The sequence below is a fragment of the Pelecanus crispus genome, chromosome 7, assembly GCF_030463565.1.
Source record: "Pelecanus crispus isolate bPelCri1 chromosome 7, bPelCri1.pri, whole genome shotgun sequence".
Lineage (NCBI taxonomy): Eukaryota > Metazoa > Chordata > Aves > Pelecaniformes > Pelecanidae > Pelecanus > Pelecanus crispus.
In genome coordinates, this window is record NC_134649.1 from 44,195,269 (window position 1) to 44,221,855 (window position 26,587).

At 40.7% G+C, this 26,587-nt stretch overlaps 1 protein-coding gene across 1 annotated transcript in view; it reads left to right on the forward strand.

Annotated features, from left to right (window-relative positions):
• The first annotated feature begins 220 nt into the window (after positions 1 to 220).
• The window catches only part of SLC25A26 (solute carrier family 25 member 26), a 90,627-nt gene continuing 64,260 nt past the window's right edge, over positions 221 to 26,587 (forward strand). Inside the window, exons 1-5 of the mRNA XM_075713567.1 lie at positions 221 to 270; positions 2,298 to 2,454; positions 4,950 to 5,059; positions 21,554 to 21,658; positions 23,111 to 23,158. Coding sequence (XP_075569682.1) covers positions 238 to 270; positions 2,298 to 2,454; positions 4,950 to 5,059; positions 21,554 to 21,658; positions 23,111 to 23,158 — 453 coding nt within the window. The 5' untranslated portion in view covers positions 221 to 237. The remainder of the gene's footprint in view (positions 271 to 2,297; positions 2,455 to 4,949; positions 5,060 to 21,553; positions 21,659 to 23,110; positions 23,159 to 26,587) is intronic.

Genomic DNA, 26,587 nt, shown 5'->3' on the forward strand with positions numbered 1-26,587 from the left:
TGCCCGCCTTGCGCATGCGCGGCGCGCAGGCGCGGTGACGACGCGCTCCCGCCTGACCGCGGGTCAGGGGCAGCAACATGGCCGCGCCCGTGTGCACGCCGGGGGCACGGCTGGAGCGGGGGGTCTAGTCCCGTCCCGTGGTGGGGAGAGCCGGTCCGTGCCGTGCCGTGCCGTGCCGTGCCGTGCCGTGCCGTGCCGTGCCGTGCCGTGTAGCCGTCTCGTCTCGCCAACCCCCGCATGGAGCCGCGGGAGTCCTGGGCGGCCTTGGCGGTGAGTGCGCGGGCCCGGGCCTGCCCGTTGCCAAGGCGACGCGGCGGCCTCGGCTGCCGGCCCCGCAGGCCCGAGGCCGACGCCGCGCTAAGGGGCGGCGGGAGCGCGCCTTGGTCCGTCTCCTCTTGGCTTCAGCAGCCGCCCCGGGGCGGGGGGTGCCGGGGCCCTGACCCCGCGGCAGCCCGGCGGTGCTCCGGCTCTCCCCGGGCCCAGCCGTGGCTGCTGCGGTGTGCGCGGTGAAGCGTGTGCTTGGGGCCGCATTTCCCGCCCTAAAAGCTACTTCTCAAGGTGTACTCCCAGCAGTGTCGCATGCAAGCGGTAAAGCTTCCAGTCTCCATAGCTAGGGTCCTCCTTGGAAACATCCAGCACTCGCTCTTGGTTCTGTGTGGAAAAGCATGGATGCGCTGGCCTGGGCTCGCGTGAGCAGAGCTGCAGGCCTGTGCCTGCTGGGAGAGTTCAGCTCCCTGCCCCAGATACTCCAGGGGCAGTCGGCTGCCGTCCACGAGATCATGGTTCAATGCATTTGAATTAGGTCCTGGTTTTATTTAATCGCTTTGCTGGAGTTAAGTTTAACGGGTATGTTCAACTCCTGGTAAAGGTTTTTCAGCTGTTCGATTTCTGATAATGCTACTGTTGCTGAAAAGTGGGGGAGAAGGTGCGTTCTAGTTGTCTTATTATCTAAAAATCATTACTGTTTTGCTGCAGATGGCATAGCCACGCAGGTATTGTCACCCTCTGGCAGATGCTCTATTAGTTCCTTCATGAATTTAAATGACATTTAAGATACAGAACTTTGAAAACTAAAGAAGCAATTAGTAACTTTTGATTCATGTTTTAACAGATGGCTAGATTAAATCTGATTAAATCTGACCAATGTTATTTTGAGCAGATAAGGATTTTGATGAAAAAGAGCAAAGAAAAATCAATGCATGCAAAATAGCCAACTAGATTAAAAGAGTAATTAACTTATTGATTAAAACTTTAGTAGTAGATAGTGAACACCTCTGTTGGGCCGGGGGGGGGGGGGGGGAACAACAAACCAGAGTAACACACATGTGATTTGTTTTCAGGCAGAGTTAAAAAAATCTGTGCAGCTGTTTATTGTGTGCTGTTCTATATGAAGTAGACTTCAAACTGTGTTTTTTGTTCTGAATAACAGTGATTCTAAATAATGTCTCATAATGGATTAATGCTAACTATTAATTTTTCTTTTCTTTTTTTGAAATGAGTTTTTCTATTTATTTCAGTCTCCTCCTCCTGTTTTTGACAAGTAATTCTTTTCTACAGATCAGACATGTCCTGGGGAAACTTAAAAAAAAAAAGTCATCTAGAAATACAGACAATGGGAAAAAGACTGAGCTTTAGATGAAACTATTTTTTTTAGGGTGTGGTTTTAAGAATTGCTTTGGATAAAAACCTTCCCAGTTTCCTTATGACTTTGAAAACATCTTTATTTAATATGATTTTTTTTTTTCCTGTAGGCTTTTGTCAGCAAAAGAAAATAAAGCAGCTTTACTTTAGGCTTTGTTCAACAAAGGAAATGGGGGGTAACACTTTAAATTAAGAAGTTTGCTAGAAAGATGTGCATGTGCTTTCTAGAGATGCTTACAGGGAAGCAGAGTTGCTGCTGTCTTTCCCTGATCTTATCACACAACTTCCCAGAGGTGCTGGTCATTCTGTGCTGTGTCACCTTGATAAGTGGCATGCGCTGTCTTGCTTTTACGTGTAGTGGGTAAGTGTTGCATTGCTTTGCTTGTACTATTCAAAACACTGAGATTGTTTTGAAAATACGTTAAAAATGGTTTAAAAGTTGTAATATCTATTACTTTCTCTCTTTTGTTGAAGATTCCTTGTTATAGCTGTAGAAGCTATTGAGGTCTGTGTAAGACAGTCAGTTTATAATTTGACCTCAGAAAGGATACGGTCAGTAGTGCTTTGGTTTAGGCATGCCTCAGTTACTCACCTAAGCACCACGGCTTCACCCCTATGAGTATTAATGCACTTTACTCCATGGTTTTGTCTTGAAGGCTGGTGGAATTGCTGGTGTCTGTGTTGACTTGATCCTTTTTCCCCTGGATACTGTGAAAACAAGACTGCAGAGTCCTCAAGGATTTAGGAAGGCTGGTGGTTTTCGTGGCATCTATGCTGGTGTTCCCTCCACTGCTATAGGATCCTTTCCAAATGGTAAACTTTCTTTGGATTACACTTTGTCGTCTTTAAGTGGGAACTTATACATAACTTAAGTATAGGACATTCATGTCCATGGCTTCCTGTCCTGCAGGTGACTGTTTGGATTCTGTGAGCCCATGTCCAGCTGTGAAGAGCACTTTCTAGAATTCTACAGTATTGAACAAACTCTTTGAGCAAGCCTGGAATGAAGGCTGCTGCATGTTCACTCTGAAAAGCCACCCTCGTTCCTTGGAAACATTCCTGGATATGTCTTCATAGAATCATAGAATGCTTTGGGTTGGAACGGACCTTTAGAGGTCATCTAGCCCAACCCCCCTGCAGTGAGCAGGGACAGCTTTAACCAGATCAGGGTGCTCAGAGCCCCGTCCAACCTGGCCTGGGATGTTGCCAGGGATGGGGCCTCTACCACCTCTCTGGGCAACCTGTTCCAGTGCTTGACCACCCTCATTGTAAAAAAATTCTTTCTAATGTCTAGTCTAAACCTATTCTTCTTTAGTTTAAATCCATTATTCTTTGTCCTGTCACAACAGGCCTTGTTAAAAAGATTCACCCCATCTTTCCTGTACACCCACTTTAAGTACTGGAAGGTCGCAATAAGGTTTCCTTGCAGCCTTCTCTAGGCTGAACAATCCCAACTCTCTCAGCCTGGCCTCATAGGAGAGGTGCTCCAGCCCTCGGATCATTTTGGTGGCCCTCTTCTGGACCTGTTCCAGCAGGTCCATGTCCTTCTTGTGCTGAGGGCCCCAGAGCTGGATGCAGGGCTCCAGATGAGGTCTCACCAGAGCAGAGGGGCAGAATCACCTCCCTCGACCTGCTGGCCACACTTCTTTTGGTGCAGCCCAGAAAGCCAACCGTATCCTGGGCTTCATCTACCAGTACCCTACTATTCATCTACCAGTACCCCCAAGTCCTTCTCCGCAGGGCTGTTCTCAATCTCTTCATCCCCCAACCTGTACTGATACCGGGGGTTGCCCCATCACAGGTGCAGGACCTTGCATTTGGCCTTGTTGAACCTCATGAGGTTCACACAGGCCCACCTCTCCAGCTTGTCCAGGTCCCTTATAAGCCTGTCCTTACTTATAGGGGCACCCTAAAGCATTTCCAGGTGCCAAAGAGGGCTTGAGTCTTGCTTGCCCTGGACACTTTTGTCATGACGCACTCTTTCATGGCATTGGAAATGAATCGAAATTCAAAGTGCTTGAGCACTGGAGGTCTTTGAGCTACTTGCCCTGGGGATACTATGTCTGTCTTTTTCTCCCTGGAAACAAATACAACACTTAAAATGAGAAGACATTAGGAATACTTTTGAAATGGAAGCTTTAAAAAAGTAAATGCTTGTAGTCCCTGCAGAGAAAAGGCATCTAAAATTCCTAACGCCTTTGTCCATTTTGTCTTTGTAGGGAGGGATAAAAAAGCAGCAAGCTATGCTGTCAGTAGTAAATGTTAGGAGAACTTTGCTGACAAATCCACCGACACCTTCAGATGTTTGATGTCCTTCATAAGATGATATAAAAAAAATTCAGTTCTTTATCTTGTCTGCTCTGTTATCTCCTTTTGAAGTGATAAGCATCTTTTGATTAGCAGAAGGCAATTCACATAGCCCTTCTTTACAATTAAAATCTGTTCCCCCGCAAGACATGTCAGTTTTTTCAGGATTTACATCTTCAAAATCTGAACTGTGGTTTTATCTTTCCAACGTATGACTGAGAACTGAAATTATGTTTAGGAGGAGTAACCCTTAAGGTGCGAGTGCCTTTGTAGTTGACTGTTGCAGTGAATAAACACAGCTCATGTTGCTATGCTCAGTTTAGTTTTGTATGTTTCTTCTTCACTGGACAGGACTTTTAAGAGTCTTTTTAGATAGTCTTTTAAGAGTCCAAGCTTTTAAGAAGCTTGGAATAATTTTTTTATGGAGCTAAAGTGCAGAATATTAAACTGATAATAGCTAGGAAGAAGTTATTAGTAACTGCTACTGAAACAGTTTTGCACATTGCAGGGTAGCAGACTTGTATCAAGTACCTTGATGATTTTGGTTGGTTTTTTTTTTTTTTTTTCTTTTCAACTAATCAACTGATTTGAGTGGTTTGGTGGTGGTTCCCCACCCCCCCCGCCCCAAAAAATAAAGACCATCCAATTCAACCAAACGACCTTCTCTCTGCCCTTCCTATCGATAAATATGGAAGACACTGTTTTCTCAAAATCTGCTGGACATTCATGACTAATTAACACATCTTTCCTTATCTCAATACTAAATATGGCCTTAAGTCCTAACATGTTTGATATTAATGGGAGGTTAGCCAGGAGCATGAACTTCTGAAAGAATTATCCCACAGATTATGTTGATACTGTTGTACTTTTTTGGGGTAAAAATACCCTGTTTTCAACTACAGTTGCAGAATAATAGGTGACAAAATCCACCTCTAAATGTTTTTGTGCTAGTTCTGTAATGGAGGAACAGTTAAATGACTGCATGTATTCTTGAATTTCAGCTGCTGCATTTTTTATTACCTATGAGAATGTGAAATCCATGCTGCACCACAGCTCTACATCTTACTTGACTCCAGCAACACACATGGTGGCTGCCTCCCTTGGGGAAGTGGTAAGAAAAGTTGATATATTGTGTGTCTGTGCAAGGAGAGGAAACCATTTGATTATGAAAACTTAGGTTTGGTCTCATATCTTGCTTTTTTGAGTGTTGACCATCTTGGTGCTTATGACAGTTCTTACAAAAATATTACTTATTTTTTAATGAAGTGTTGGCACTTGTAAGGATTGTTTCAAAGTGAATAAACGAGTTAGTAACAATTCTTAGCAGGCCTGTTGGCTGATCTTGCAAAGTCAGTAGATAGTGGAAGTGTGGATTGTTCCAAAACATGAATACACCTTCACATTGTAATGTTTGTGCATCAGTGTTAACATTCAAGAATGGCTTTTACAGACTTTCAGCTTCACATGGGGTAGTCATAGAAAATATTTTTATTTAAAAAAATAGCCGTAAGACAGTGATGTTATATGTAAAGTAGGTAGGTGCCATCATCTGAAACCCGTGCACCTTGACGTGTAAGAACCAGTATTAACTAATTAATAATTATCTCCCTCTCCTTCCCTCTGTGCATTCACATTCAGCCAACACCATTTACCAAAATATTTTATTGTATTTATAAACAGATTCGTCTAGTAGATGTACAAGTGACATGACAGGATAGGGCAACTGGTGGCTGTGACTTTGCTTACCGAATGATGTGTAATGCTTTCCTGATGAAGCCTGTCTCAGTGGAAAGTGTCATGGGTAATCTAATGAAGCTTTTTTCCCTTGGGATGGACATATGTGTATTTTAGTGACAGCTTTTCACATGGTCTCTCTGATAGCTGTAGCCCTTAGTTTAGTGTATTGCTTGGGTTATTGCAGGATAAAGACACATGTGAATAACGAAAATAACTTCTATATACAAGCTTTTTGAGGACTCTTCCCCCCCCCCCCCCTTTTTTTTTGGAAAAGTTGCTGTGTTTCTTATCCATTAAATCCATTATTTTGTTTATAGCAGGTTCTGGAGCTGCAAGTAATGGCTTCCTTTGCCTAGGTTTATACAATACCCAGAATAATTGGGACCAAATTCTGTTGAACACTTTAGGTGGTCATTAAGGAAGGTCACAAGAGGAGCCTCTGTTGTTTTCATGTCTACATTGCCCTTGCCTTGTTAACAGCATGGACTTTGCAGAAATTGCGTGCGTGAGTGGGTGTTTTTTTGGTTGGTTGTTTTATATTGTAAGTTACAAATGAAATAGCATCAACCTGTTGAATTTAAGTAACAAAATACCTCTTGCCCTCATGACTTTCCAATCTGGTATATCTAGGCTGTTTCCCAGCTTATATGGACCACTCCTTAGAAATCTTTTTTTTTTTTTTTTTTTTTTTTTTTGAGAAGGAAAATTTTTCAGTACTAAGGAAATATCAAGGCTATATTTGAAAGTGACTTTATATTCCAGTTTAAGATCATAAAATTAATTTCATTGCCAACGTGCAATGCCAGGATGACTGGACAACCTGTAGATCCACAGAGCTGAAAGTTTAGCTCTGGCAAGAGCTAGTACGTGACGCTCTGTAACAGGAACTTCCTGTGCAAAGAGACTCTAGCAAGTGTTGAAAGAGAACACTTCTCGATGTGATCAAATTATGACCATTCCTGTCTGATCCAGACACAAACTTTTCAATAGGTAAATACTGAAGACACTTGATCTTAGAAGCTTGAATATTGTGTTTTTAAAAATTGTTTCTGAGATTATTTGCAAACTAAAAGAGCAAGGTTGCTTTGGGTTAGCTGAATTAAATATATTCTGGGTTCGGGCTAGGTGTTCAGCTGTAAACAGTCCATTGCTGTTCCTGCCAGCGCTGTCCACCTCTTTTCTCCTCCTTTTGTCACACTGGGTGTTTCCTGGCACTGCAGTGATGAAATGGGGTGCAAATTGCTGTGTTTCCACAAGTTGGGGGAAGGGAGATGGGCTGTGTGAAACTAGCTTTTCTGGCTCTTTTGCAACTTAAACTTAACCCATGATGTGGGGCAGAAAAATGTGTTGTGTGTGTGGTTCCATATTCTCCTTTTATTAACTGAGATTTTTCATCTCTTGTAAGACTAGCTTCTTTCTCTCCATTACAGGTAGCTGTGTATTTATACTCCCTGTGGTGGCTAAGCTTACTTGTAGGTTGGTCCCAAGCTACCAGGAGTGCAGAGGGATCTGTGCGATTTTAGCTTAGCACCAGGTGCCTCGCTGTTATAGCGGCATAGCCTAGCTTCTTCCCATGGGAAGCGGTTCAGCTCTCCCTGCTCTCTTGTGGGTTCAGCTTTGATTCCCAAGTAATTTTTATTCTTCTGTGGAAATGGTACTGATTAGATTGAATGGGACTTAGCCAGGGAACTTAATTTAACATACCAAGCACATGAAGATAGGTGAACGCAGCACCTACTAACCACTCCGGTAGTGGTTATAGGCAGGAGTAGATAGAAGGTGATAGATTTAGGGCTGGGTGGGATACGTTTGTGTTGCTGCCTGAGGTGATCTTCTTTTTGATCTTGATTAGAGCCTGTGCTGTCAGATTATGACTTCTAACTTAAGGCAATGCACAGAACTTATTTCCATGGAAATTCTATAAAGGCTGTTAGAAATAAGCAAGAGGTTCTTCACCGCTATGGCAATGCATAGCCCTTAAATTCCTTGTTTGCCTGATATCTCATGGAACAGCAGATCCAAGGGGTGTTTTAAGGTTCTCAAGTGCTGTTTCAGAATCAAGCAAAATGACAACTGGGCTCACAAAGAGGTACCAGTGTTCTGTGATAAAATCCACTGGAAAAGAAGGTCTCTTCTTTCGTGAGTGGGTTATTTATAGTATACTTCCTCTGCCTGTGAGGATTCTGTGGGAAAACTATAACCAGGTAATTTAATCTTCAGCAGCCAAAGAACAGTTGGCTACAAATGACTCTTTGCATGATTACAGAACCTGTTGCCTGTATTTTCCAAGGTGGTCTGTAGTTTCGTGACCCTTACAACTCAGGCTCTTACTGCTTTCATTTTCAGGCTGACAAATGGAGATACAGCATAGTTAAATGAGTTGCTCAGGGCTGTCTCATGTGCTTGGCTTTTGCTACACTAAGGCCAGAGAAATATACAGTGATAGCCATTGAAATGGCAATCTGACTTTATGGTGTGGAAACTGCGATGTTGTAATAGCCATTTTTCAGATAATAAGATTCTGCTTTTTGCTAGCTTTTCTTCTCCTCTTGGTGTGATGGGAGAACTAAGCTGTAAAATAATTGAGATAGGGATTTAGAGATTTGCTACAATAAACCTGTAATAAAATAGCACAAAGCAATCTCACATGTGTTTTATATAAAGCCTTAGCTGATCAATAGAAATATATAAACTATTCCAAATTGCATCAGGGTAAAAGTTATAATTATAGTTTTATTGATTAGTCATTAAGTTTTAATCAGGGCATAACCACTGGGACTATTATTTTGTCAGTAGTTTTTTTTTTAATACGCACTTTTCCTCCTTTGTACACTTTAATAATTACTAGGATATAAATTGCTTTTAAATGTGAAATAATAAGCCAAAGACTCTGTCATGTTAGGATTCCCAAGGCATCTCTTTTCATTTCCAAACTGTCTTGTTCCAAAATGGAGAAATTAAGATTTAGAACAAGAAACTGATGTTGGATTTCTAGGTTTGCTGTTCCTTCACTGGTGAGGATAAATGTCAGCTACCTTCTTGTGCATCAATAAAATGTGAGTATGTGCTAAGCTTAAAGACATGTCAGTGCTGACTAATCTGTGTTTTGAAAGTGACCCAGTAAAAATACTAGGTAAAGAGGAAAAAATGCAAAGGTTGCATCAAGATATGTTAAAATATGTTGGAGAAATCTGTCAAATGGGAGCTCTTAGTTTTTATGACAGCTGCTTTTCTGTATTTTTTACAGCCTGTGTAAATTCACGGGAAACGCAGTCCCCTGGAATTTGTTTGGTCCAGTTTCCCAGTTCCAGGCTAGGAGGCACAAAACCAAGCAGTAAAAAGGCAGTGGCTGTAGCATGGGTGTGTTTTTGGTTTGGGGTTTTTTTTTTTTTTTTCCTTTTAGGCAGGATGAAGATAGAAGGCTAATCTCATCTCCCAGAGTGAGATAAAGAAAAGTATGTACAAAATCTGACCCTGTTAAGCATAATTATTTTTTCCTATAACTGAATCTTGCTGTATAGGGACTCTGAATATCCCATAATGCATGAAAAATTAGTTACAAAGACACAGCCAAAACTCTAGAGGGCAGATATATGGTATATCATCTCATCTCATCAAGGAAGAAGAAGGTTGAAGAATACATAAGTTACCAAGGAGGGAGAAAACCCTTATTATACTTGTATAACTGTGAAATTTGGAGATAGGAAACATGCTTACTGCATCCAGGGCTTTGGAATTTTTCATCTTGACTCTACGTTGCCCTGTATGTTTAGTCTGCCTGTATCTTTACAGTGAACTGCCAAATGTGCTTGGAAAACATGATATCATAGGGAGTGGAAAGGAAAACCAGATGTTCTAAAATTTTACTCTTAATATTCTAAGGCAGTGTAAGTAACTCTGAGAAGGAGCAGTATCTTTAACCTCCTAGTGCCTATTTTAAATAGTAACCAGGTGCGTCTTGCAGATCCGGAGTTAATTGTACAGCTCCAGATTGATCTGTACAGGATTTTTTATGTCAGTTTAGTATGACAGTGTATACTATTAATTACAAGAAACTTTGATAAAGAGAAGTCCACCTCTGGGCCTCCCTCACCAGCCTCCTGCAAATGTGGTTTTATGGGAGAAGTTTAAGATTGTCCCAGTTTGACTGATGAGGTTTCCTTCATGAGTGCCAAAGTGGTTGGATTCAACACAGTTAATTTTACATCCTGCTGGCTTTTCCGTGGAGGTGAGAATAAAGTCGTTTGGATCATGTTCTAGAGAAGCTAGCTGACAACAACCTTTTCCATCTAATATTTAGATATTGTTATGGTTACGTTCTGAGCTTTGCAAGATATTTAGTAAAAGTTTTGGGCTGTTGCTTGTAAATATCAGGTTCACTCTTATCGTCTTTCTGACCTTTTATTTTTGATTGGCTATTTTTGGTGATGTCTTTTTTTTCCCTTCTTTTCCCCCTACTCTGTAGGAAAGCAAGCTACCTGAGTTTTAGCTCACTTGTGAGAGAAAGTGTGTGGGAGGACTGAGGACCAGGATGGGAGGTAGATGTCCTGTTCTTTTGGCAGCTAGCGGTAATGACCATGCTCTCAAAGTAGATTACCGGCTGAAGTTGCTGAGCTGCTTTTGTCCTTGTGTAAGTTTGCAGAGTACTTTAGGATTACAGCGCTGGAGATGATGTCCCTGTGCAGTGCATCCCCAAGGCTGCAAGATCCCAGGTTACTTGCAATGAAGTGGTGTGTCTACAGAGTATGCTGTAGCACCAGACAGAGAGTAACTCAGGTCCTGAAAGCTGCCGAGCCATATCAGTGATGCTGTGCCTGCATTCGTTTGCCCTGTTATATTTTTAAGCTGATGTAGCCATGATACTTTAGGTTACTCACTTGGCTTGTTTTCATCCTGCTTCAGTGACCCCTGACTCAGGGACCACTGCACTGTGGTCCCTTGAGTTGTATAAATGCTGGCAAAGCTCATGGGTATAGAAAGATGTTTCTGGTCTGGCTGCAAGAATGCTAAAACTCGGGCTACCTACTTGGCTTTGGTGGAGCACGAAACTCGTAAGAAAAGATGGAAACCTCGGCTGTGTTCTTCTGAGACAGCTCTGAATGGTTAGGTAGGAACTGCTCCCTTCAAAAATGAAAGGTTTGGCTGTCCTCAGCAAGAAGGATTTTGGCATAGCCTCTCACTTAACTTTTTTCCAAAATTTGAGAAAGGGGGGATGTTGAATCAATTTGAATTGAGACTTCCAAAAATTTGTTACTTCACTGGGGAGAGGGGATGAGAATGGCTGACTTGTCATACTTTGCGTAAGCTAAACCAAGTAGCAGGAAACATGCTCAAGAGAGCAACAGCTAAAACGTGGAAATGCAGGTGGACATTCATTTCACTGCCTCGTCTTGGCTTAAATAAGTAGGTGGGTGGTGTGACATTGTCACCTCAGGTGGCTCCCCAGGGCAAGGTGAGGACGAGTATTTCAAGGTGAAATTCCAAGCTGACTTGTGTATTCCAGTGTGTTACCACATAAGATGCTTTTGTGATAAGAGCAAAGTGTGTGGTTCATCTGTGATTAGCATCTGACCCTCGGTATTAATAACTTGGGAATTTTTTTATCTGCTGTTGGGAGGTGTCAAATAGAAAAGCTTAATGCAGGAATTATCTTTCTGGGGAATTCAGATAGCTTTCTCTACTAGTCCTAACTTGTTTCTTAGAAGAAGCAAGCCCAAATGCAAGCAAGTTTCCAGTTTACAAATTACAATTCTGTAGAATGACATTTTGAGCGTGCTTTTAATTCAAATAAAGAAGGGAAGTGCATGTTTTAGATTATTTTAGGCTTGCTTTTTTTTTTTTTCCTTGGGAAAAAAAGGCATTTTAGACACGATAGACAACATCATGTTGTCTGTCTTTCTCTGTCCATGAATCAGCCCCTTCTTCCCTCTGCCCTGGCATTATCTTTTTGAAACAGTTAACTAGTTTCAGTTTAATAAAGGAACGGCAATCTCCAAAAGTGTATTGGTGTGAATTCCATGAGAGTAACTGGCTAGGTCAGAGAAGAAAGTTGCTATCAGTGCCGATTCTGAGGAAAAGGCAGAAGCGCGAGTTGGACAAATCCACAGAGTAATGTCATGAAAGAATCTCCAGTTGGATAATTGGTCAAGGCTTTGCGGCATCGTAAGCCCTGGAAGATCAGTTTGCAGGAGTCCATTCTAACAGAGATGAAACAGCCGCTCACATCAGACATAGAGTTAAGGTTTTAGGTATTTCAAGCTCTAAAACTTGCATGTTGGAAGAAGTGGCTTTTAAGTTCAACAGGCAAGTTGGATGCTCTAGGGAGAGTTGCTTCTAAATCAACAATCGTCTGCTGGAACAAAGATGTGATTTAGCACTTATTATGTCTAGACTTTGGGCTAACAGCTTTGAATTTTTAACTATCCGTTTTCTAAGAACTGAACTAAGAAATGGACAAAACTGTTTAAAACCAAAAAGATGTATTTTCTGCTTTGCATCCTACCTCCTCTCAACCAGTGTAGTATGGGCTGACAGACCATAGTATTCAAAGTAGTATCCAAAGTCTGACAGCAGTCAAAGTTTTATGGGACCTCTTCCACAGTACTTAAGCTATTTTTTGCTATTTTCATTGATCAGTGCCTGTCATTTCGGGTGTGCCTGTCTCTTGTGCTGTGCATATCTGGATGCATGTAGGCTTTGAGAAGAGGAATCTGCCGACCCCAGCAAGATGAGCAGTGGTGGGGAGTGCAGCAACGTGGGTGGTCTTTTGAATTAATCATGGTGGATTTTGAAATATTCATAAATTAATCTAGGTGAGGTCAGGTCTGCAATACAGATACTGCAGGATTTTTGCCAAATCCTTATGCAGAAGTGTAGCTGAGCAGTGGTTGGAAGATGGTTGTGAAGGTGAGACTGCTGCCATTAAGAGCTAGTGGAGAAGGAACATAGTTAGAGTGGATGGAAACTCAAATTAGAGCTGCAGCTGGAAATTGCTTGTAAATAAAGATGAATGGAGGCATGAATCCACAAGTGCTGCCAACAAATTCATCATACAATTAGAGGCTCAAACAGCAAATTAAGAACTGTCAAACACCTAACCAGCCACCCATGCTTATCTTCTCTTGTATGCTCCATGTTAACTGCATGTATTACTACTTCTTCATCAGCTGACCTTCCTAGATTGCTTTGTGTTATCTACTCAATTCAGGGCTTAGAGGACATGCTACTTTGAAGTACAGAGTGGAAGCTCGATGGTTGTCATCTCTTTTCTTGCAATCCTAGGGCTGATACTCAGCTGATTTAGAAATATTCATAGCTTGAAGTGTCTATAGAGGAAAGCTAATTTGGGTTAAAGAGTGTAAGTGAGAAATAAATAATTTAAAAGTATTTCCTGATGGATTTCCTGCCTTGCAACATATTCTGCTAGAGTCAGCTTTGGAAATGTCTGAGATAGTTTAAGGTAAGTTTATTCCAAAGTAAGGTTCTGCACAGGGTTTGTCAGGAATAACAATTTCTGAGTAGCTCCATATGTGGACAAGCCTGTAATTCTTTAAGTGAAAAGGGTTTAGGAAAGAGTAAGGGATCAATTAAAGGAAAATACTTGATAAAATACAATGTAGTTGAAATTTCCGTGTTCTGGGCCAATGTAACCCCAAGAGACTGAGCAAATTGTAAAATCCTAGTCATCTTTCAACAGGAGACTTAATGTGTTTTCAGAAAATATTGCCTGTGTTCTCTTGCCTGGAATCTCATTAACATTTGTCCTCCTGTAACACAGCCTGACCCCACTTGGCTCCTTGGAAACAGTTTTATGCTGGATGGGATGCACCATGCTACTTTTGCTGAAAGAAAGTTTGGCTGGTAGATGTGATTAGTTTCTTAAGCCTTTTAAAATAAGTTTAACAGACTCTCAGTTGTGGAAAAGTTGCTGGGATAGATTGGATCATGCAGACAATTCTGTAGGTTGAATGAAGGGTCTACTCTTCAGCTTTAAGGCTTTCTGTGTTTAAATGTGGTAGTAATTTATGATTCAAGCATCAACCAGGATTTTTTTAAAGCTATTCAGCTGTCTGATTTTTGCCAGTCAAGTTTAAACCAACTGCTTGTGACTGTACTGAGGAACTTCAAAATCTGTGGGACACTTAGTCTATGCTGGAGTACAAGAGATGTGCCTAACAGTGGGCTGCTTTTGGTAAGTTTTAGGTTTAGTTTTAAAAAGGAAACAAAATTCCATACTGATTAAACTTTGAAAGATCAATTTAGTTATGCAAAGCACACAAACTTTCAAAACATCTGCAGCAAGAAGTACTTTTGTAAAGAAGTGTTTAGCGTAAGCTTTGTCAGCTTCACAGACTTTTCCTGTTCTTTGCCTGTTAACTGATATAATTGGGGTAACAGTTTCTCGTTGCTGTGAAGAGAGCTCAGCACAAACCTCCACTGTTTGAGGATGAAAGTTTTCGAAGGTGTACCTGACATGGTTGATGGAGAGCTAGGCAGGGAGCCCACAGCAAGAGTTTTAGGGCCTGTAGCTGGGCAATTGAAGACCCACATGTGGGGAAGCAAATCTGAGAGAGGGGCAGAAGCCCATGTTGAGAGGGCTACTGAAGTGATGGACAAGGAGCCAGCTGAGGACTTCAGGCAGCTGGGGTGAAAAGGCTCAGCCAAGGTGGCCGTTGGGAAGGGAGAAGTGTGCGGTGGTGCAGATGATCCTCTGGAGCAGGAGGAAGGGAGCTCTGAAGGCAATAATGAGGAGTCTGACTTGGTTTGACAATGACGGGATGAAGTAACACTCTGCAAAACAGCTCTGCAGATTCCAGGTGGAGTCATCTAAGGTGGAAACTTGGAGGAAGCTGAAAACATTTGTGCAGAAGCTCTGGTTTTCCAAATGCTTGTAACATTCGGTCCGTGTGAATGGTCTCATCTCTGAAATAGTATGTTTTTAAGCTCTGGGAAGTGCTGAGATCTGAGGGATCTTGCTGGGTGAGATTGCTCTTTGAAGAAATGTTTCCTGCCAGCATACAGGGGAGCTGCAGTTAAATTAATGAAGGCCCTATTGTGTCAGTCGGAGGAAAAGATGGGAGAAAGAGCTTGGCATTGTCTAAACTTTCCCATCCAGAGCCCATTAGGCAAAACTTGTTCTCTCCATGGTGTTTGAATTAGGAGTGGAGTCACCTGTTCATGACCCCAGCAGCTTTGCACAGGACTGAATTTAACTGTGCTGGAAGGGTCCATCCATTGCTGTGCTTGAGTGTGGGAGGGGAAAAGATTAGCATATTCTGAGGTTTTATTTTGAAAATGAACACTTTTTCTCTGGGGCTGGCACTTAAAGCAGAAACTGATAGTGGACATTACATATAACGGGCAGTTCCTGTCATCTCTGGAGAAAATTTCCTCATTAAAATAGGTGTTAATGCTTCAGTTCTCCAGTTGTGCTTTAGCAGGTTGCACAGCCTGCTGGCAAGCACTTGTGGAAGGACTTGTTCACAACTTGTTGTGATCCACGGCAAATTACAGACCATAGAGACTTACATTTTCGTTCTGTCTTGGTCAAAAGGGCAGCAATTATTTAGATGAAGGTTTATTGGTGTTTCAACTGTTACGGGTCTGTGATTGCAGCAGTTCAGGCTTCTCTGTTCAAAGAAAGTATGAAAGCAAATAGCAAATGCATATTTCATGTTTCTCTGCTTTTCTGTTAATTTTCCTGGTGGTAGAAAGGGTTAGGAAGTTCATCTTCTGTCTACAGATACATCTCATGCTCCCCACCTCCCCAGCGATCTAACATTTCCAATCCAAGAGTTGTGGCCAGAGTTTAGAAACAATTATTTGGAGGATAAAATACTTTGCTAATCTCATAATATTGCTTTGAAAAAGTTTTTTGTTTTTTTTCTCTTCTGTCGGAGAGGGGTATCCCAGTAAGATCTGAAGAGCCAAACATAAACTTACAGAGTTTGGAGGCACTGAAAGCTGCAGTACCGAATTCAAGGTTTGTTGAGAGCCTCTGACTTGAACCAAGAGGGAAATTTCCCCTTCTTTTTCAGGATCCAAAGGAAATCAGTGCAATTTAAGATCTCTTAATTTTAGACTTGCCTATTATTTTAATCATTCAGTTATCTGAGAAATGGAAAAGGACATTTTTCATGTTTCAGTTTAAAAATAGTAACTTCCTACTTACAAAGGAGCATCTGACATAGAAATTGAGATGCTCAGATCATGTCATATTTATTAAACTATTTTGGGAAGCAGCATTTTTTTTTAATGTAAAACAAACAAACAAACAACAAAACAAACCTGAGCTATAAGGTGGCTTTTGTCTGCAGGAGTATGGCCAGGGCTAATGCAGAGTGCACTTAAACCCCAAAACCCAAACACCCCACAACACCAAAAACATCTTTATGGCTTCTTCTCTTTGAATGGGGTTTTAGAGTTGCTCTGTTTGTCTTGCTCTTTCTACATTATGTTGGAGCAGGCAATCCTTCAAGACCTTCAAGAATGGGGTGAGAGATTAGGATTGTGTTGCCAGAATGACTGCAGCCTAAACATATGTCCTTTGATAAGTCATAGCCTCTTCGTTGTCATTTTTGTGCAGCAGCTTTTTCTCCCAAATGGGTTAATGAGTATCTTGCACAGGTATTGTGGGGTTTAGTTTAAAGTCTCTGCTCTCTGGATATGAAGTTTTATAGTGTCATAAATTAGATTCTTATTTGATTAGAATAAGCTTAGGCAAATTACATTCAAGAGTAACTCTCCACAGGTATGTTCTTTTAGTTCTGTATTAAGTATTAAATTATATTTATGTGCTGAACATCAATTAAAGCTTCCTAGCCTACTTGGACCGATAAAGTCATTAAAACTAACCTCTTGCTCAGGAAATTTAAAATTAAAATCCTTTAGAAAGACAACATTCTAAAGGGTTTAAAGCTGCAACACAGAAGAGTTTTCGGGAGCTCACCACATGTTTCTGTACCCGGTTTTCAAAGCAGGCTTAGATGTGCAAGCCGGAGACTTGCTCGGAGTCGCTGAGCACAGGTTCCTAAATCACCAGCCACTAATGTATTCTAGAACAGTTCTCTGTCAGACTACTCTTCTCCTGCCTTGTCAGAATGGCTGGCTAATGACTAAGTGGAAAAAATTTGGTCTTGATCCCCACCCAGTCCCAGGTTAGTGCAGGGAATAGATCAGCTCATTACCAGGAGCACATTGGGTGCCAGCATCTTAACAGAATGGGCTCTTAGTCTTTGCCCTTTGGTAGCCCATCTTGAGAGCATGGATAATATCTGTCTGTTATTAAAGATAAGAAGTGCTCATACTGTATGGTTATGGGAGCTTTTAAGAGTGTGGGTGCACGCATCAGCTGCGCAAAGTGCATGCCAGGCTGCATAAGGTAACGCTTTCTCAAGCTGCCCTCCTTAGAGGTACAAAGCTGTGAATAGTGGTGTACCGACTGTCCCCAGTTCTGAGAAAAACCTGGCATGCATCAACCCGATTTAAATACCCAGCATAAGCCCTTAGTAGCAACTGTAACACCTGCTGTGTCTTCTTCTAAATGTTTCTGGATACATCTGCACAGACCATGCCTGCAAGGTTAGTGGTCAAACTCTAGTATAGGTGCCTAAAAATAAATGCACATGTTATCTTTGATTCTCTCCTAAATCCTACAAAACTACTCATGTAGAAAGTGGTTAGCCTCGAGCACACAGGATGGGAGCAAAAGGCTGTTAATCTAAATGGGATATGTTAATATTTGGATAATAATATAGCTCTGAGGACCAGGAGGAGTTGTGCTCTTTTCTAAAGATGTCATTGTCTTATGCTGGGTTTTGCCTGAAGAACAGAACATACTGGATAGAGGAGTAAGGACCTGCTAGTGAACTAGAAGTGGTGTCATTTGCAAATAAGTGCTTACTCCAGAATCTGCAGTGGCAATGCAATGGGTTCTTTCTAGTCCAGCCAGCTACTTCAGATTCTTTGTCGTGTTAACCACAAAATCATTTAAAAAAAAAATAATAAAAATCTCCTTTTGGTTGGGAGTTTCCTTCAGCCATTTTCACAGTAGGCTGTGTTTGCTGCTGGTTTCCTTGGCTGAGCAGTGAGCTGGTTCCCTGGCTGTTGAATCGTCAAGGCCTGGATGACCTCCTTGCACTGAACCCCCTTGTAAGCAGGGCTATCCCCTCTTTGTTCTTTTTTATTGTGTGTCCTGTGTTATTGTCTAGAGAAAAATGCTCGGTAGCCTTGTGCTGATGAACTAGATGAGTACTGCCTAATTTTGAACAGCTGTTCCAGCTTTAAGTGGGATTGGCCCCTGTGCAGAAGTTAGTGATTCAAGATAAGGTGTTTCCAATAAACTTAGGTGAGCCCACACAAAAGGCTTTGTGCAGGTTCCTGGTGCTGTTTGCAGCAGATCTTATCTTCTGTTAGCTACAGCTACATAGGAACAGGTTTCAGATGTACTGAAACTAACTGTTTAAATCAGTATATATGAAGAGGCTTTGTGTTGACTTTAAGTTACTTTTGAGACTTCAGTTGCACTGGTCATTTCTTCACGATCAGTCGAGACGTTGGTCAGAACAACCAGGAGAGTCTGGTTCCAACATGAATCTGACCAGGAGATGGCAGCATTGATGCATGCAAGGAGTATTGAAAAGTTAAAACACTTTTCCTGAACTGACAGAGGAAAAAAAATTACCTTAATTTAATTGGAAGATATACTGTCTTAGCAATACATAGATAAATGTTAACAAAATAGTCCTATTTTTAGCTGTTGTCCCTAACTGGTTAATGCAAGTCAGTAAATTAAAAATGCACTTAGGTTTGCATCTGAATACTGGAGTCACCCTTTGACCTGGTAATGATTTAAGACAAGGGTTTTGTAATTCAGTACTCTTTTGTTCAGGAGGGGTTATAGTATTAAAAGGCTAGAAAGATAATAGATGCTAATATTGTCATTTCTGCATACCTGCTCTGTAAACTAATAATAGCTTTGCTTGTAGCTGTAAAATCGGGTTTTTGTTAAAGCTTAAATCTAAAAATCCTTGAGCCTTTTGTTTCAGTGGTATTGTGTTCCTGCCCTTATGGTATGTATACATGTGCATTGACATGGGGGAGGGAGTCTGAAAACTGGAGAATTGTATTACCTGACTTGGTAAATAAGGAAGGAGCTGACAGGGCAGCACCCATTTTTACCCTGAATTTGGTCTGTAGGCTTTTGAATCTGTCTTTCTGCTCCCATCAAAAGACAGGAATAACTCCTGGGTCCAAAGCTTGCTTGGGAAAATGAGCGTGGCCCCTATCAACAGGGTGCTGTTGTCTGATGCCTTAATGTTGGCCCAGGTAGCCGAGGGCCCACTGCTGTCCCCTCTCCGTGGCTGGCTATGCAGATGTTTGACAGAGAGCTAATTCATCACAGGGCCATCTCCAAAACCAGTAGGATGCACCAGGACTGGCCTGAGTCTGGCAGGCTGTATTGTGCTCTGCTGTGGCCAGCAACAGACTACATCTATGTGAACAGCCTGGAGATTAAAAAGCAATTTCTTCCTGGGATCTTGGTGATTAGGGAGGTGAATGGGCTCCTACTGTGTGAGGTCACGTTATTGTCTGTCTGTCTGGTCTATTTATCTAGTAGTCAATGCAGGTATAAGCATGTATGTGGACAGTTAGTGCGGAGCAGCCACGCAATTATGTCTTTCACCCTTGCTCATGCAGTTTGCTTATAGCTTTCAGATGTCTGCAAATTTAAGTAGGCATTCTCTTAATGCAGTGTTGCTGTACTGGTGCTGCTTGAACAGATTTAGCTAAGAAAGCAAATGGTGGAGATGTGCGTTGTGTTCTTTTAACTTTGGCAGCGGTACCTGGAAGGCGCTGCAGTGATTGAGATCTGAGCATAATAGATTTGAGATTTTTCTGCACCCATCTTTCCCAGGTTGTTACTTTTTTTTTTTTAACCTTGTGGGCTAGTAAGACACATGTGAATCTTGCGTACTTCCCTTTAGAGACCCGTGTTTGACTGACATCGAAAGACTGCTTGGATTGTTATTGGTAGTAAGGTACACATGTAGGAAGAAATAAGGTAACACATTGTAAGTTGAGGTGCACAGCGAAAACGTTACTGTTCGGTCTGATGTTGGCAGTTGCAGCTCGTGGCTGTTTCAGTACCAGAAGTGCCCTGTGGAGCCAATCTGACAGCGCAGCCCGGGTGACACGAGCCTTTATTTCCTTTCATAACAGCACAATGTAATCACTGTTTTTGTTCTTGTGCAGCCACAGATTCCCTTGTAAGCGGAAATTCAAATGGGAGAAACATCAAAGTTAATTTGAAATGAAATGCACCCCAAGTAGTCTGGGGAAAATGGAGACATTACTTTGTAGCCACCCTTCTCCTGCCAAAACTGCAGCACCCCAGATGTCAGGAAGCCACGCTGTGCTCTTTGTCTGGTCTTGATTGACTAGATTGTTTTTATCCAAGCCTTTTTAAAGCTTTCCTCCTGCCTCCATATTTTTAGGAATAAAAGGCTAATATAAGGATGTGGAGTGTTATGAAGCATGAAGTTCTATAAATATTTATGCTGAACTATCAAAAAAATTGACAGTTCTTATTTTCTTGACAGATTGGGGTCACTTGTTTTTTTTGACCCTGAGAATTGAAGAGCATATGGAGTTAGATCTGTTTGTAATGACTTTTGGATATTGTTGTCTGCTAAACTTGTAGGAATGTAACACGATAACGGACTTTTTCTTGTTCTCTTTGTGAAAATGGAACTTAAACCTTGTGCCGTGTTACCCACGAATGACCACTCAAGTCACTGTCTCTGTGCAATCTGGTGGTGAATTCCTGAACTTTCATTGGAACATGTAGGTTTCTGAGTTAGCAGCTTGGTTTGCCCCTGCAGATGGACAGCTTTTACCTCAGTTGCTCTTGACTTGAAGTACTTGGTGATCACCTTTTGTCTAGGGACCAGGTGCATCTCAGTGTGCTCCTGAGCCTGGCACAGGATGGGACCGAGGAAGGTGAAAAATCTGGTGAGGGCCTGTGGTGTCTCTGGTGTTTTGCCACCAGTCCCAGCACTGCTTTAAGTATCTCTGAAAACAAACTCTTCTTAAAAGTTTAAGTGATGATAAACAGGCATTTTCTAGAGAGATGAGAGGCTTGTAACTCTCCAACACTTCAGGATCCTCATTCCTCAAAATTATGTGCGCACAAGCTTAACTCCTACCTGAAGTTGTAGTAGCAGGTGAATATTTTAAAGCCAGGTCTGGCTTTTTCAGAAAAGCTGGAGCTTTGTGGTGGCAGCCACATTACTACATTCAGCTGCAAGGGCCTTTCTTGCCTAGTAAATTCGTTGTGTAGGAAAGAATCAATCCAACGCTTCACCTGAATGAAATCCAGTGTGTGTTTTAAGGTAAGCCTTGAATGTATTGTGTGCATCTAAAGCTAACCAGAGTGTCTCCTGCTGTCAGTCACTAGAGGGCAAAAGAACTACCTAGGAAAGAAGTTTGTTCTTCAAGTCCTGACTCTCCAGTTTCAATCTATGAAAGTCGGGGGAAAAATTCCTGTGGCTGCCAAAACACATGATGGCTTCAAAATTTGGTTTCGTCAGTGATTTCCCCGACGCAAATCTACTTCTGGTTTGGAAGTTAAAAATTTCAAGGGTACTTCCATTTTTCTGTTAGTACAATTTTGTGTTCAGAAAGTACATAGCTCAGAGCAAATACATAAACTGCTCATAAACAGCTTTTAAGTCCAGCTCGTATAATTACAAAAATTATTTCCTCATTTCTCAGGTCTCTGTGCTTGGAACAATCTCCAAATGCGTCAGCTATATGAACAGTAAGGCAGCAAAAGGAATTGCTCTCTGAACGTATGGTTCTTTTGCAGGTTGCGTGCCTCATACGGGTTCCATCTGAGGTTGTCAAGCAAAGGGCCCAGGTTTCTCCTTCCTCGAGTACTCTCCGGATTCTCTCCCACACCTTGTATCATGAGGTGAGTTCAGAGCAAAATTTCAAAGAAGTTGCTTCATTCTTCCCACTCAGTGCCATATGTGTCCAGAAGCATTCCTACAACTTTATTCCAGCTCTGTGCTCTCCCAGCACTTTCCCATCTATTGTTCTGTCGCTAGAAGTGATTGGCATGTTATGTTTAAGAAAGCCAAACCGCCACCTCCCTCATGTGCATGCGCTTGCATGCACACTCTAAACAACCCTTTTTCCTCCTCTTTTTATGTGGGGTACCTACATTTTTAAAAAAAAAAAAAAAAAAAAAAAGGATTTAGCTTTCCAGTTTCCAAAGCTCTGCTTGTATTTATGCAAACAGTCTTTGTCTGGGACGACAGGACATCGAGTCTCTGTATCTAGAGTTTGCTGAATGGTTTCCAGTTTTTGAAGCAGGCTTTGGAGGGGATGTCCTAAAGGCACCATTTTGGAGAGGCTCTGTAGGAGCTCTGGGAATGGGTGCTCATCCAATATTGGTAACTTTTGAAAACTAAGGGCTTTTGTCATCTTTTCAGTAGTTACACTGTTCCTTTCTGTAAAAACCCGTTCACCACTGTTTTACTGAGTCTCACAAGGTGCGTTTTTCAAATTGTGTTACATAACACAAAGTGGCTCCTGAAAACACTGTGGGGAAAAATATTACACATATTTCCATGTGTAAAAGCCAGGAAAAGGAAGACATAAATATAACCTTTAAATGACCCACTTGATTTTTATTTGCTTGTAAATGAAAACTATTGTGATAACCCTGCACAAGAGGGTCCCTGGAACTTCTTTCTGTGATTTGGTCATTCTGCTCTAAAAGCTGATGCTCTCAAAACGTATGGTTTTTTTCCCTTTTTGTAGCTGCCCAGAGAACAATAAGACTTGCCAAACAATGGAATAAACTGTCCTATAAGATATTAAACATATTTTTTATATGCACTTATAAAATAAAATTTTATTTGTTTTGAATGTTATTAGCTGGTTAAAAATACAAAATATTAGTCTTGATAAAAGCTCTAAATCAAGGCTAAGATGGTGGACATAGGAAGCTGTCATTGTATAGGTTCATTTTGCATGGGCTATTTAAACAGAAGAGTAGTAGTTTCAAAATATTTATGAGATAGTGGATACTTCTAGACCAAAACATTGGGCAAGTAGAGTTTGAAGCAATGTGTTTCTGTGCCTTCTTGCCCTTTTAATTTTAACTGTAAGGTATATTTTCTTCCCTATAACTGATTATTCTGAACAGTGGTTAAATGATCTTTGAAATGAACATAAAACCCTCCAGTGCTGTAAATCATGGAATACAGTATACAATGTTATAATCAATATAATCAATTTGCGAGAAGTTCAGATGACACTTAGTAATGCTGTAATGCTTGCCTCGTAATCACTGATAAATTGTGGTCTTTGGCAAACTAATTCCCTATAGCTGATGGTTTCTTTTGTTGGTTTACAGGGTATTCAAGGACTTTATCGGGGTTATAAAAGCACAGTATTAAGAGAGGTAAAACATTTGTCTTTCTCTTTTTTTTTTTTTTAATTGATTCCTTTGCCTCACTTTGTTTTCTAACAAGAGATAGTAGTACAATTGAGATCAACTGCTGTAACCATAAGCTCTAAATCCTAGCGTATTTCATTCTAGATAAGTTAGTAGTCTGTAATTTAAATAGAATACTGAGAATGTGCACTAAGAAAACTTGTAATACATGCAAAAAGTCATCTCCCATCCTTTCAATTCTCCTGCTGCTAAATCGTAGAAGTATGGTAATGTGCATGTTAACATGATGAAAACCATAAAATAAAGTACTGAAAACTTCCTTAAGTCTTGTGATTGCATCATGTGAAGTATGTATGCCAACAATGGTGAACTGGTGGCATCAGGCCAAGTTTGGTACAGACAGATTTAGGCTTTCTTTAAATATGTTTGTCAGCAGATGCCAAGAGATTATCTGTCATCTGTATATAGGGAGGATTGTGCGCTCTTTTTTTTTTTTTTTTAAATGTGTAAAAGAAATGCATTTAGTCATCCAGTCTGTAGATGTGATATGGCATTACTTAACTCTAAATCAGAAGTACTTCACTGTTTGGGGAAAAAAAAAAAAAATGGAGCTAAAAATATTTTGGCCTGCTTGGCGGAAAATAGTTCCTAAACGACAATCTCTTAATAAACTTACTGTGAATTACAGGTTTATTGCTGTGGAAGTATTTGATATGCTGTGTGAACTGAAGGCAGGTTATGAAAGAAGTAGAAAAACATACTGATGAACTCCCAGTGTAAAACTGTTTCAGGATCAGATCCCAGGAGGTCATCTCTTGACAAAGCAGAAGTTGTACCACGAGTACCTCAAATAAAGAGATGAGGCTTGATTCCTATGAAAATGAAACAGCTATTGTCCAGGAAGGGTTCCTTACTTACTGTGATGTGTGGGTTTGTCCTCTCCTTGTATAACTCAACGGAGTAAACTAGGTTTGGATCTTTGCTGCTTTTGTTTTTTTAAACACAGGATCAGACCTGTTGGCTGTGTTGCCATTGATAATAAAGCCAGTTGCAGAGGCTTTTTAATCCTTCGTTCAATAGCTCTGCTTTTAAAAGCCTTTCTTCATGCTGAAAACTGTTTTTAGGACAGTTATGTTAGCCAGCTCTTGTTACAATACAGAATAAAGATGGATATTACCTAAAATAAGAAATACCAAATTTAGTGTTCCTTAAAGTGCTGACAAATGACAACGCACTGCAGTCTATTTTAGCAGTTTTGAGTGTTTAAAAAAATTAGTTATTTGTGCAGAGATGACACCTGCTTTTCTGAAATGTAACCCCCACCATAGCTTCATCCTGTATTTATTTTCTGGCTCACTAAACACATGTTATTCACTCAGATTTCATTTGGAGATGGGCAGAAAAAGGCCAACGAATCATTTTGATTTCTCTGAGGGATTCTGAATAAATGAATACATTTAGATCCCATTGAATACAGATTTCGCATACTAACAGATAAAACACATGGCTACTACTGGGTGCTATTCTCCTTAAAATTTGTTTTGACATATGTCAGGGTGGTAATTAATTTGCAGACCATATTCATGGCATAGTGTGTGACCCTGCTGAGATAACTTTGTTTACTCAAAATGGCAGCACTTTGTTGGAAATTTAATGGGGGTCCGCTCCATTATGTATATTCATAAAAGATCCATCAGAACTGATTTCAGTTGAAGTATTGCTTTTTGGGAGAATCTGTCCAATAGAATGAGAAATAAATCATTACCAAATGAAATGTGCTTTCTCTTCAAAATGAAACAAATCATAAGTGATGTTTAAAAAAAAGTAATAAAAAAAATCTTTGAATTTAATACCCTGTTAAGACTATTGCATTTTCTGACACTAAATATTGTAAAGCAATGTCCATTCGAGTAAGAACAGCATACTGAAGATTCAGCTGGAACTGTTGTAAGCCTGACATTTAATCTGGGTAGTTTCCCTTCTCTTTACATACACTTCTTCCTTTAGGGAAGGTCTTTGTTTTCAGATAAAAATCTGTATTAATTCATTATTGGACACATCACGTAGCTGCATAGCGTATATAGACTGGTATATAATTCCAGCTGACTTTTAGACTTAGAGAGTTTGTTTACATGCTTTAGTTCTTTACTTACACAAACCCCTTTGTTTAATTACAGTAGAGTGAGATTTTTGGATAGAAAGGCTTCAGTACATGATTTTTTATTTTAAAAAAAATTGGAAGAGGCTGGGAAATATTGATGTTTTTTCAGATGATGGTATTCTTGCACTGGCAAAATTCTTGAGCCAGAATTTAAGAAAGGTTAATTTTAGTTATTGCATTGGGATAAAATTTTGCATAGTACATAAAGCAGATTTCAGTGCCTGGACAGAGATGTGCTTGCCAATTGCTTGGACTTAAATGAAAATGAAGTCTGATTGTTTGTAAGGGGAGTACAATGTTAAAACCTTGTCTTTTTACTATAGCATAGTAGATCTTTTCAAGACAGCCTTGTTCTGCTCCGTGTAATTTGCATAAGCTTCTGTGCTGCTTCTGTTCTGGTGCAAGGTAGTTGTTTCATCCTTCATTTTTGATTCTCACTCTTTCACTTAGGCCCTTTATCTTCTCATCAGAATACTTTCTGTACGGATGAATATTAGAAGAGAAAGAAGATGGCTAAATATGTAATGCTTTTGGAAATAACTTTGAGTGAACCTCAATGCTTTGAAGTTTTGGCTATGACTCTCTTCCACATACCACCTTTTTGGTGCCTCTTCTCTCACATGTCCATTACATTTTGGTCTTTACATCTTCCTTTGATGTGGTTACACTGAACTAATCCTCAAATTGAAAGGGAACTGAAGTACAGTGCATCATTCTGTGGGCAATAGTAGCCTGAAAGAGATAACCATGCTCCAAGAGGAAAGTTTTTGTGATAAAGCGCAAGATGGGAGTATGGTTATTAGGTCGCTGAATGAGACTTTGAATAAATGGCAGAAATCGGAGGCTGTGAAATGATGTGGAATTCCCATGATGTCATTTCCAAAGCAAATCCAAGTGAGAATTGCCCTTTCATATGGTTGTAGTGTACCAGCGTGCATTGGTGTGGAACTGGATCATGCTACTAACAGTAGTCAATGAACAGGTAAATATATTCATGTTTTCCACAACAGAGATAAGTTCATTTGTAAAATCTCCAGCCATCTTATAACAAGGCAGGAGCAGACTATAAATCCACTGTAAATCCTCTAGAATTTCTTAATGGGAATGTCATTCTGCTGCTGAGATCTTATATAAGCAAATGGAGCCAGATTTTTAATTCCTGCATAATTCATTTTATTAACTATGACCAAGTAGAACATCTGTTAAAATTCCATAATGTTCAGTTCATGGGAAAAAGAGAGAAACCCCTGAGTTCCCGTTGGAGCTTTTCCATT